The sequence below is a fragment of the Lactuca virosa genome, chromosome 2 (genome assembly GCF_052849685.1).
Source record: "Lactuca virosa cultivar CGN04683 chromosome 2, Lactuca_virosa_CGN04683_v6, whole genome shotgun sequence".
Taxonomy (NCBI): domain Eukaryota; kingdom Viridiplantae; phylum Streptophyta; class Magnoliopsida; order Asterales; family Asteraceae; genus Lactuca; species Lactuca virosa.
Genome location: NC_136427.1, coordinates 11,938,193 through 11,949,360, shown reverse-complemented (window position 1 = coordinate 11,949,360; position 11,168 = coordinate 11,938,193). Strand labels below are relative to the sequence as shown.

At 32.5% G+C, this 11,168-nt stretch overlaps 1 protein-coding gene across 1 annotated transcript; it reads left to right on the top strand.

The window, feature by feature from the left end:
* Positions 1-3,756: 3,756 nt before the first annotated feature.
* LOC145158892 (small nuclear ribonucleoprotein SmD3b-like) lies at positions 3,757-6,225 on the top strand. Its single transcript, XM_079077750.1, has 5 exons — positions 3,757-4,054; positions 5,094-5,146; positions 5,265-5,331; positions 5,418-5,474; positions 5,967-6,225. Exons 1-5 carry the CDS (start codon positions 3,896-3,898, stop codon positions 6,015-6,017), a joined length of 387 nt encoding a protein of 128 aa, XP_078933876.1. The 5' UTR covers positions 3,757-3,895; the 3' UTR covers positions 6,018-6,225.
* The last annotated feature ends 4,943 nt before the right edge of the window (positions 6,226-11,168 follow it).

The following is an 11,168-nucleotide window of genomic DNA, read 5'->3' as shown; positions in this document are numbered from 1 at the left end:
TATTTGATTTGTGTTTTGGTAACATTTGCTTTTTAAATTAGTGAAGTTATTTGGATTGTGTTTTGAGGTTATTTGAATTTTGTACGAGAAAGATTAATGGTTGTCAAGACTAGAAGAGAACATCTTTCTCATTCTCTTCCACTTGCACAAGGTAACAAAAAAAAAAAATAATAATTCACATGTTAGATATAGAATACATTATAAAAACTGACTAATGACAGGAAAACGATTGTATTTTTATCATTTTTATCATGTTAGATAGAAGTGGTTTCTAATTAGTTTTTCAGTTTTAATCCTTTTTATTGTTAAATTATTATATTGAATCATTTTCATTAAATGTTGATTAAAAAAAACTGTCAAATATAGTATAACTTCAAATCCAAGTATTAGATTTTAAATATTATTTATATATGTTTTAAAATCGGATCATAAACAATATATAAATAATGTTTTTGTTTTTTGTTTTTTTTTTACAAAAAAGAATCAAAATCAAAAGTAAGCTCGACTATAAATATAATACATGAGTATATAGTTATGGTACGTAGAAATACCTTACTTGACACACAATTAACCAAATATATTTCAGAATTTTTTATCTAACACACAATTCAAATGTTACGTAATTCAATAATGTCATGAAAGAAAAAAAAATGAAATCAAAAGTAAGCTCTGAATAAAAAGATTATAAATGTTATATTTGAATATATAGTAATGATATGTACAAAAACTTTATTCTACATACAATTCAAACCCATATAATTCCAAATCTTTATCTGACATACAATTCAATGATACATAATTTAATATGTTTAACCTGAATCATATCGTTACTAATATTTTTCCTATAAATTGGCTTCTTCAATTTCATTTTCATTATACTCAAATTTGGAAAACAATACGTTTTAAGTAAGAAAATAAGTTGGACAAAATATGTCATTGATGGGTTAAATTGCGGAGGCATGTTTATATATAACAAAGGACCAAAAATGTAATTTTATTCATCATTGGTTCACATCATGCCATGGAAAATTTATTTGGTTTATAAATTATAATTGTTTTGACCCTATTAATAGTGGTTTTGACCTTTAAGATGGTTTTCACCTAACAACAGATTTTTAACTAACATAACAAAATATATATATATATATATATATATATATATATATATATATATATATATATATATATATATATATATATATATATATATATATATATATAGACGACTGGTCTCTCTACAACCCCATGATCATAAAATTAAAAAAAAAACAAATTATTTTACAAACCAAAATAGGAAATTAAAACAAAACTTTGGATAAGGCCATAAATAAGTTATAAGTGATAGTTATCATTACGAGTTTAAGAAGCGGTAATTTATTCAAAAAATAACAAAAAAACTGACCAACTTGTTTTTTGGCTACTTTCTTTGTTATTGGAGGATTAAGATTGTTGACATTTTTGACAAAATTAGTTGGAAGGTGTAACTTTTATTTGTATAGAAGTATTCGGTAAAAATAGTTTTAGCTTTTAAAGATGTAAAATTACATACAAATCAAAGATAAAAGTTTTCAAAAGCTACTTGAATAACTTTTGACTTAAGTGTTTTTAATTTAAAATAATAACTAAAAATGCATATCACCGAACAGTTTTCTTTTTTAAGTTTTTTTTTTGTTAAAAGTATAAAGGTAAAAACAAAAAACTCACCATTCTTATTGTGACCGATTAGGGATTTTCTAATATGTGCCCTAAGGGCATACATAAGAAGCATTAAATATCACAAATTTTACCATAATTAAATGTGAAATTCATTTATTATGGAGATTATTAATGTATTTCACTTTTAATTATGACAATATTCATTATAATAAATGAATTTTACATTTAATTATGGTAATATTTGTGATATTTAATTGCCTTTAGGGCACATACTAGAAAATCCCAATTAAAAAAGGGAAAATGACTTAAAAAGGTAACGAAGTTTCAAAAATATACAAAAAAGACCATTGTTTTTTTTAGTACACAAAATACAATTTTACCGACTATTGTAGGTTACCCGGTTTCCAAGTGTTCAAAAAATATCATTGTTGTTTTTTTAGTACAAAAAATACCATTAATGTTACTATTTGTATACAGAATACCAACGAAGTACACATATGTTCAACTAAAACATTGTGGTAACCAGATACTTCAGGTAAATGAGAAAATGACTTAAAAGTGTAACGAAGTTTCCAAAATATTTAAAAAATATCACACTTTTTGTTAACTGTGTTGTAGTCGGATTATATAGAACACAATTACCGGAGATCATGAACCGTCATATCAGTTCACAACAATTGTGCAAATCTCTTTCATTCCTTCACTCGATCGTTCTTGTGGTAACAAGAGAAGTAAGTGGGTAATAACATTAGTTAAACATTCTTGCTTCCCGATCACATTATATGACTCAAACCTAAAACATATATACGTTATATAGATGCACATATTATACATCAAGGTTAGCCGTTCATTAGTGTTGCGGCACAAGAGGCACAAAGGAGAAACGAGTGTGACGTTATGTCATGAGAATTCCTAAATATGGAGTTAGATACAAACTGATCGAGTGATAGGATGAAAGATAATACACAATTGGTGTGAACTGGTATGACGATGACTAATCTCCAATGACCGTGTTCTATATAATCCGGAAACAACGAAGTTAACAAAATGTGCTCTGAAAAAACAACAATGGTTTTTTTTTTGAACATTTTGGAAATTTCAATGGTATTTTTTATACTAAAAAAATAATGGTATTTTTTGAAGAAATTTGAAACTTTGTTACCTTTTTAAGACATTTTTCCGTTACCTGCAGTAACAGGTTACCCACAAGACTTTATTTGAACACATGTATACTTCATTTGTATTTTGTGTATAAAAAATATACTTTAATGGTATTTTGTGTACTAAAAAAAACAATGACTTTTTTTATACATTTTTGAAACTTCACTACCTTTTTAAGTCATTTTCCCCTTAAAAAACATATAAAAAGCATGAAAGCCACCTACTCCTTTGGTGCAAGGACCTCTATGTCGTTTGGTTTCATTTGGACAATTCTTGATTGACATTTAGTTTTACTATCAAATAAGCTTTATAATTTAAGAAAATATGTTTTATTTGTAGAAAATAATAAAACAAAACATACTAAAGTTTATAATTTATTTTTCTCTATAAATAGAGACTAATATTAATATACTTTTTATTATTTTTTAATATTAAAAATTTGAGTTGTGATGAGTTGTTATTGGGAGTGAAATTTTGGGTTTAGTTGGTTGTATAGATGGAAGAAAAATAAATTAGTTTTTTAATATATAGTTGGATTGATTTTAGTTGCAAATGAAAATAGTCTAAAAAAACTTTGTTTCAACCACACAATTTAACCTTACTCTGTTAGCGCCATTTGGTTGGTGAATGTTTTTAAATTTGTTTCATAATCAAAACATTGATACTAGAACTTTTTGATAAGAGATGTATTTTGATAAATAACTTATGCTAAAAACATTATTTTAAGTTAAGCTAACTATTATACGTGAAATTTAGATAATCAAATTATATAAAAATATATTGTTTCATCTATTAAGTCATTAGACAATTAAATATATTTGATTATTTATAAAATATCAAATTAAAATTAGAATTTGTTATTTGATTTTGACTATTCAATATTCATGCATCCAAAAAAGAAAAAAAATGCATTTCCCTTGAACAAATTAAAGGTCTCAAGACTCAAGAGCTCTTGATTTTGGCGTTTCTGTTTCGGAAACCCACTTCGAGTGAAGTACCCACCCTCTCTCACTAGTTACTACAGAGATTCTAGAGAGATAAAGGCAAGGAGAAGGAAAGAGATTCTGATCGGGTCGGGATGAGTCGGAGCTTAGGGATACCGGTGAAGCTGCTACACGAGGCCGCCGGTCACATTGTGACGGTAGAACTCAAAAGCGGAGAAGTCTACAGAGGAAGCTTAGTCGAATGTGAAGACAACTGGAACTGTCAAGTCGAAAACGTTACTTTCACTGCTAAGGTTACTCCCCTCGTTTCCCCAATTAATTTCCAATTTTTATTTTCCATGATTCGGTGTATTTTGTTGATTTTGCTTTTCGTGTGATCTTGTTAAACCCTTGGTTTTAACTTTTCTGTTGGGTAGTGTATAACGAATTAACGACACAATATGAAAACTCTACATCTCTATCTTCGTTTACAGTACTCGTAATTTAATGGAAAAAACATACGAAACAATGAAACGCTGAATTAATTGGGCTATTTTCCTAAACCCTAAACCCTAGGTGCTAGGTCGAAAATGTGCTCTTTCTTTGCAAAAGAAGATTTTGTGTTTACATTAGTTAATGTCTTATGACATGGTTTAACTTTCTTGGTTATTTTCAACATTTTTGGGCTTGTTGTATGAAATTCCAAGGGAAAATGGTGGTTTCTAATTTTTTAACCATTTTGGTAGTAATGTACCAGAGAATCTGTGATGGGGGTTAAGGAATTTACAAATTGATTACAACTTTTTTTGGGGGTGAATTCTATTTGATTCATGAGTTTATACTAAATATTTCCAGTTGGGGAAAATTTTATAGTAGTTAGCATCTGCTTCAGATGAAATAAAACCACAAGATAGAGAAAATCATCAAACTTCAGTCTTTCCGGCTCTAATTTTGTTTGATTTCAACCTGCAACTTAAAGTTTAGTCTATGATCTAAGCTTGACTACAAATTCCTTTTTTCATTATAAATTCTATAAGGTAGTAGTTGCAAAATCTTTTCCTTCAAGATTAGTCGAATCAAAGAACACAAGGAACCTTTTTTTTTGGATAAACAACATCATTTTTTGTTCCATTAAAGTAAAATTATGCAGAAAGAAGGACCTAATTCTTACTTATTAGAAAGCATATGCTGGAAATTTGCGCAAGGTATAACCAAGTGTTTACAATCTCCTAAATCATTTGGTCCATTATTCTAATAATTTTTTTTTGTAATCATATTTAATATACTAATTATTTATTAATTTAAAAAAAAGATAAGAAACCCTGATGATGTTAGTCTGTTGATTATCAACAGGATGGAAAGATCTCACAACTTGAGCATGTCTTTATTCGAGGCAGCAAAGTTAGGTTTGTCATTATCTTCCCAAATAATTACTTTTCATTTTACTTCCATTATAACAGTAACAGTATCAGTATCAATATCAGTAACAGTAACAGTAACAGTAATTGTGAACAATTGGTGCAGGTTTATGATCATACCAGATATGCTTAAGAACGCTCCTATGTTCAAGCGATTGGAAGCTAGAATTAAGGTGCTCTCAGCTTTTCCATTTTCTAGTTTTTGAATTATTTATTTATTTATTTATTTTTAAAATCATGCAATTTTTCTTGGTTAAAGGGTAAAAGTTCAGCACTTGGTGTTGGTCGAGGCCGTGCTGTTGCCATGCGAGCTCGGGTAAGCATTACATTTACGGTTAATGTCAGAATTCTGTAACAAACTATCTAAAATGTTCAAAAAACACCCTTGTATTAATGTCATAACATTTTTTTAGTACAAGGGTGTTTTGTGAACATTTTAGATAGTTTGTTACCCAATTTTGACATCAACCCCTTCATTTATCTCTGAAAATATATTTTGTATGGATGTATTTATATAAGGTGAGTAACTTGGTGTCCTTACATGCATAATTAAAGTGACCTTTTTTATAAAATTTTATAGTACAAGGGTGTTTTTTGAACATTTTCGATAGTTTGAAAAAGAAGTGTGATGTTGAATTATTTTTTGTGTTCTCAAGTTAGAAAAAAAGGGAAAGAAAAGAAAGTTATCAGTTTTAGAATATTACACATCTGTGTAGTTTTGACATTAAAAAAATGTTAGGAGGGAAGAGAAAGGGTAGTTTTGTCATTTTAAAAGGTTGATGAAATCTTCTATTGATGTTTTGTGCAGGCTCAGGCTGCTGGTCGTGGAGCTGCTGCTCCACCTGGTAGGGGGAGGTGAAGTGATTATTAAATCAGTTTCTTTTTTTCTTTTGAAATGTAAACCTTGAAACTAGAGTATTAGCAATAGTTCTAGTTTCAATCATATTTGTGGCTTTTTGGCTTTATTCTACAATCTTCACTTTAAACCTGCAAAACAACATCCTTGATTGTGTTTGTGGCTTTTTATGTTTGTAACTTGATAAAAAAAATGTCACAAACTTTTAGAAGTATTGAATGTAAGAACAAGAAATAGCAATGCACTTCAGTTGAGTTCTCTATCATAGCATTCTACTTTAGTTTCTTCTTATTAGAACATTTTGCTTTGAAAAATAATCTAGCTGATTATAGCAAGAGTAAGTTATAGATTTGGCCCCTGTTGTTTGGTGAAAATCAGTTTTTGAGTCCAATTTTAAAAAATCTGGCATGGCCAGTTCTCATGGTTTCATTTGATTTGCAAGGTTGGTCCCTAAACATAACTTTGTTAACTTTTTTCGTTAAAACCCATTAAAATAGACAAAACTGCAAAATTGGTCCTTGTGGTATTCAAAAAACTTTGGATAGGGTCCAAAAAGTTTCTGACTTGCATGGAAGGTCCAAAATCATTTTTCTTTGATTTTAGTCCTAAAAAACTTGAAATGTCTATTTTACCCTTTTAATTTCTTTTTTGTATTATTTTACCAATTTTTTTAACAATTTAATAATTAAAAAATAAAAAATTGCCCCACTCACCCTTTACTCCAACTGTACGCACCATTTCTTTCTCTCTCTCTCTCTCTCTCTCTCTCTCTCATCCGGTCGTCTTCCTCATCCCTTCTATTATTTCTACCTCATCCATGGCTGATTCCTTTCTTTGCTACACCAATAAACCAACTCACACCATTGTAAATCCTATAAAAATCTTTAAATAATTATCGTCTCCATCAGATTGGACAAGGAACAGAAGAACGAAAGGCAGATCGATGGGAGCTGAGGTGCAGATGGGAAATCACAAGGAAGGGCAAGGGGTCCGTCGAGACCGACGACCCTTTGTGGGTTTACTCTTCGTCTTCCCTGATCGGGAGAGGGAAGAAGGAACACGAATGGAAGCAGTCAAAATGGTGATCTGGTGGTCAAACAGATCGCGAGAAGGAGTCGATCTCCGACGAACTCCCCTAGGCTTTGCTGTGACATCTCCATTTTCACGTCCAATAAAAACCGATTTTGTTTATGCTTTATAAAAATCAGAGTACTTCTTTTAATAAAAATGTTGCGGAATTTGTTCCCAGAAAAACATGATAAATGCGTTATCAAAGCATTTCTGAAGAAATGTATTTTTATTGATTTTAAAATATTTGGGATGTCATCGTCAATACAGAAACATAAACACAAACAGAACTTACATTCATTATCACTAGTGATTTATTTCTCCTTAATCTCTCAGTGTACTGTAACTTCGTATCGACACCTGTGATACAAATAAGCTTGAGTGGGTCAGGTTGGGAAACCCGGTGAGTACATAGGGTTTTCAACCCACAATAATATAATTATTTTGTTTAAACATCAAACAATCAACCCAATTACCCATCCCTATTATCTTCTTTATTCTACCCTAAGAATCAGCTATTCCTCGTTCATTTATTCCTAAGGGTTATCCTAAGGAATAGACACGAAATCCATCGTTGCCAGGGTTTACTCAACAAGCACTAAATCCATAGTTACCAAGGTTTATCTCGTTTATCGACAGTATCGTTTTCGAGACTCCTCTCGCAATACATGTCAATGGGTCTAGGCACTAAGTCTGCATAGTCGCAAGGGTTAATCTCGTTTATCGACAGTATCGTATTCGAGAATCCTCTCGTAATACATGTCAATGGGTTTTTAGAGTACAGCGAGTGAATATCTCATTCACTACACCTACAGTTTGCGAGCCTGCTAGTGTTCCACTGGACTGTCTAGAATAGTCTGTGGTTGTCATCCATATTCTGCTAGATGACGGGGGCAACACTTGGGTAAAAGGCTTCTCTCATGGTTCACCTCTCACCCTTATCTCATGGTCTATATCACCTCTCATCTCATCATCCAACTCATATTTCATCTACTCATGTTTTACCCAACATATTTTGTAGATATAAAATACATATACAGTTTAAATCATTTAAAACACATAAAATCGTTCATCCAGCATAGATAGCAAGTATACAGATAATGTACACACATAACACGTAATTTATATTAAATACTTCATATCTATGTGTAAGATGAAAGTAATTATGCACTCACCTGATAAGGTGGTGATTCCGGACTCGGACAACGCTTCGCTTCTTAAAACAATTTTCCTTTGACAAAACCTAGTATTATTACCACTAGAGTTTAGTCTAATATTAACCGAGACTAATTAATAGTGTTGCTATTATTACTATTATATAAGTGTTAACACAATACCCTTCACCCACTAGGTGCAGACAGGGGCCAGACATGAAACACCGGAGGGCAGGATCATTTTGGCATATAACACTTCTGAAATCCAGCAACCCAAGTGGCCCTTCAAACCAGATTCCCCGTACCGCGAGTGGTTAAAAAGATATTATAACGACACTTATATAACTCATAATAATAGCCCAAATATTTATTATGAGGTCCTAATAACATTACTATATTGAAACATAAGCTATACTAAAGATAGGGTAGGCGCAACTCACTTACAACAGGTTTTTCTCAAAACCGGGCTCCGCCGAAGCAGATTTTCTGAGCCAAAAGCTCTTCTTTTCGGATCCTTCAGGCGCTCCGGGGCTTCCGCCTCGTGCTAGGGAGTTACCCTAGGCTTGGGGGGGGGGGGGGGTTGGGGGGCTTAGAGAGAGAGTCTAGAGAGAGAAAGTAGAAGTGGGAGATGTGAGGAGAAGGCTTCACCCGACACCTCTATTTATAGGCTGGGAAACAGCCCAAATCGTCGAGTAGGAGAACCTACTCGTCAAGTCCATGGCCAGGTGTCACCATCTGGTGGCTAGCCTTGGGGAGGAAGCAACGGCCATGATTGTGCCACGTCACCCAAACTCGGACAACTCATTTCCGACTTAGAAAAATCATAACTCTCTCATACGAGCTCCGTTTTCGACGTTCTTTATATCCACACGTAGATGGAATCATACTCTACAACTTTTGTTTAGACTCCGTCGGCTAATTTTGCCTTCATTTTTACAGTTATATTTTTAACAGGCCGGGACGTGAAAAAAGTCCGTTAAAAATTCATAACTTCTTTATCCGACTTCCGTTTTCGTCTGTCATTTTATCGTTATGCTACTAATAATGAGATCTTCAATTCTAATTTAGGTTGCGTTGGCCAAAACCGCTCGATCTAAAATTTGAATTCCGGGCTGTGCACTGCTAAGCCAAATCTTAGAAAAATCATAACTTCCTCATACGAAGTCAGATTTGGGTGTTCTTTTTATGCATGCTCTCGGTTTAACGTATACTGCAACTTTTGTTTAGATCGCTAAGGATAAAAGTCACTCTATCGTAAATTCACTATTTACGTTACGTTGTGTCGTGCCAGTTTTGTCGCGAAACTTCGACGGGCCATAACTTCTTCGTTATAACTCGGATTTCGGTGTTCTTTATATGTACGGAATCCTTGTGACATATGCTACAACCTTTATTAAGATTATTCATTCTAAATAATCTTCTATCAAAAAGTCGTTTTCCACACTTATTGTCTCTATAATGACTAGCCCGAATCTGCGGGTGTTACATCTACGCTCGTTGTCAGTAGCCACAAATCGAGGGGGAAAGGGAACCGACTTGATTGAAGGGAGAAGGAAGAAGAACAGAAGCAGAACAGGGTGGTTTGGTGGAAGTTTGGTCCATCACCAAAATTAAAAAATAAAACGAAGGCGGCTTATCCTGCTGGGTGACTGTTACAGCGAGGGGGCTGCTCTGGTGGCCTCCTTCGTTGTTCTCCTTCTATTCCATTGGCAAAACACGAGGGATAAGGGGAAAGAAACACCGAAGTAGCAGCCGAGGGAAGCGACGATCCTCTGGGGTGTTTGGTTGTTTCTGATCGACAAGAAGGAGGGGTGGAGGAGGGTTGCCGGTTCCCCTTTTTGTCGTTGATGGTGTAGAAACACAAGAGAGAGAGAGAGAGATAATTATTTTCTTTTCTTTTTTATTTTTAAATTAAAATAGTATTTGAAAAATTAAAAAATATATATATAGAAAAGAAAGTAAAAGGGTATAACCGTCATTTTAAGTTTTTTTGGACCAAAAACACAGAAAAACCTTGATTTTGGACCTTCCATGCAAGTTGAAAACTTTTTGGACCCTATCCAAAGATTTTTGAATACCATAAGGACCAATTTTGCAGTTTTGTCCATTAAAATACCATTTCTACCCCTCCCCCTTGTCTTATCTTGAGTATATTACATGAATTGTCACTATGGTTTGATGTAAAATTTGCTTTTTATCTCTATAGTTTGGTATTGTTATTTGGCTTTATATTTTTATTCTTTTTTTAATAGTTTTATTATTATAAAGTTAGTGGGACCCATCCTCACTTTCCCCTTCTACCATCTCTTCAAGAGATTCACAAACTGAAGGAAATCTGCAATGTTTTTGTCAAACATAGAACACAACTGTAATGTACAGTATTACAGAGTTCCTGCAAAGTTTTTGGTTATATCTTAGAAAGAAGGTTTTTTTTATGTAACTAAACCCTAATTAAGCCCCAACTTATATTAATACCAATTTTAGCCTAATGTCACTAATATTTTCTGTTAAATATAACTTTCTTACTATACCTTACACCCAATAAGCACGGATGGAGCCAAAAATGAAATGGTACGGGGCAAAAAGATTTTATACAAAAATCAAGGTTCTCTCTCATTCCCATTCATGTATTTACCATCAAGTTTTGTTAACTTTTAAAGTCAAGTAATTAGACATTTAACGTAAAATCCTGTGTTTAATCAGACTAAACTTTAGCATAAGTGACCTACTTCTTGTAGGAACTAAAAAGGAGTACCAAAGAAATACTAATGAACTATCTGCTATACATAGAGTGGGGGAAGAAGTATGTCATGACCAAAAACCAGGAACTTGACTTTACATGTTTGACTCGTTTAAAACTCTACCATATATTATTGGACATGAATTCAAGACCACAATCGATACCCGACATTGTAGCTAAAGCTAGAATTTT

Bases quoted from the DNA above. Each gene is read 5' to 3' on its own strand.
- LOC145158892 (XM_079077750.1), top strand. From the start codon at position 3,896: ATGAGTCGGAGCTTAGGGATACCGGTGAAGCTGCTACACGAGGCCGCC. The intron at 5,332-5,417 runs GTGCTCTCAGCT...TCTTGGTTAAAG, and splicing joins GATTGGAAGCTAGAATTAAG to GGTAAAAGTTCAGCACTTGG. The intron at 5,475-5,966 runs GTAAGCATTACA...TGTTTTGTGCAG, and splicing joins CTGTTGCCATGCGAGCTCGG to GCTCAGGCTGCTGGTCGTGG.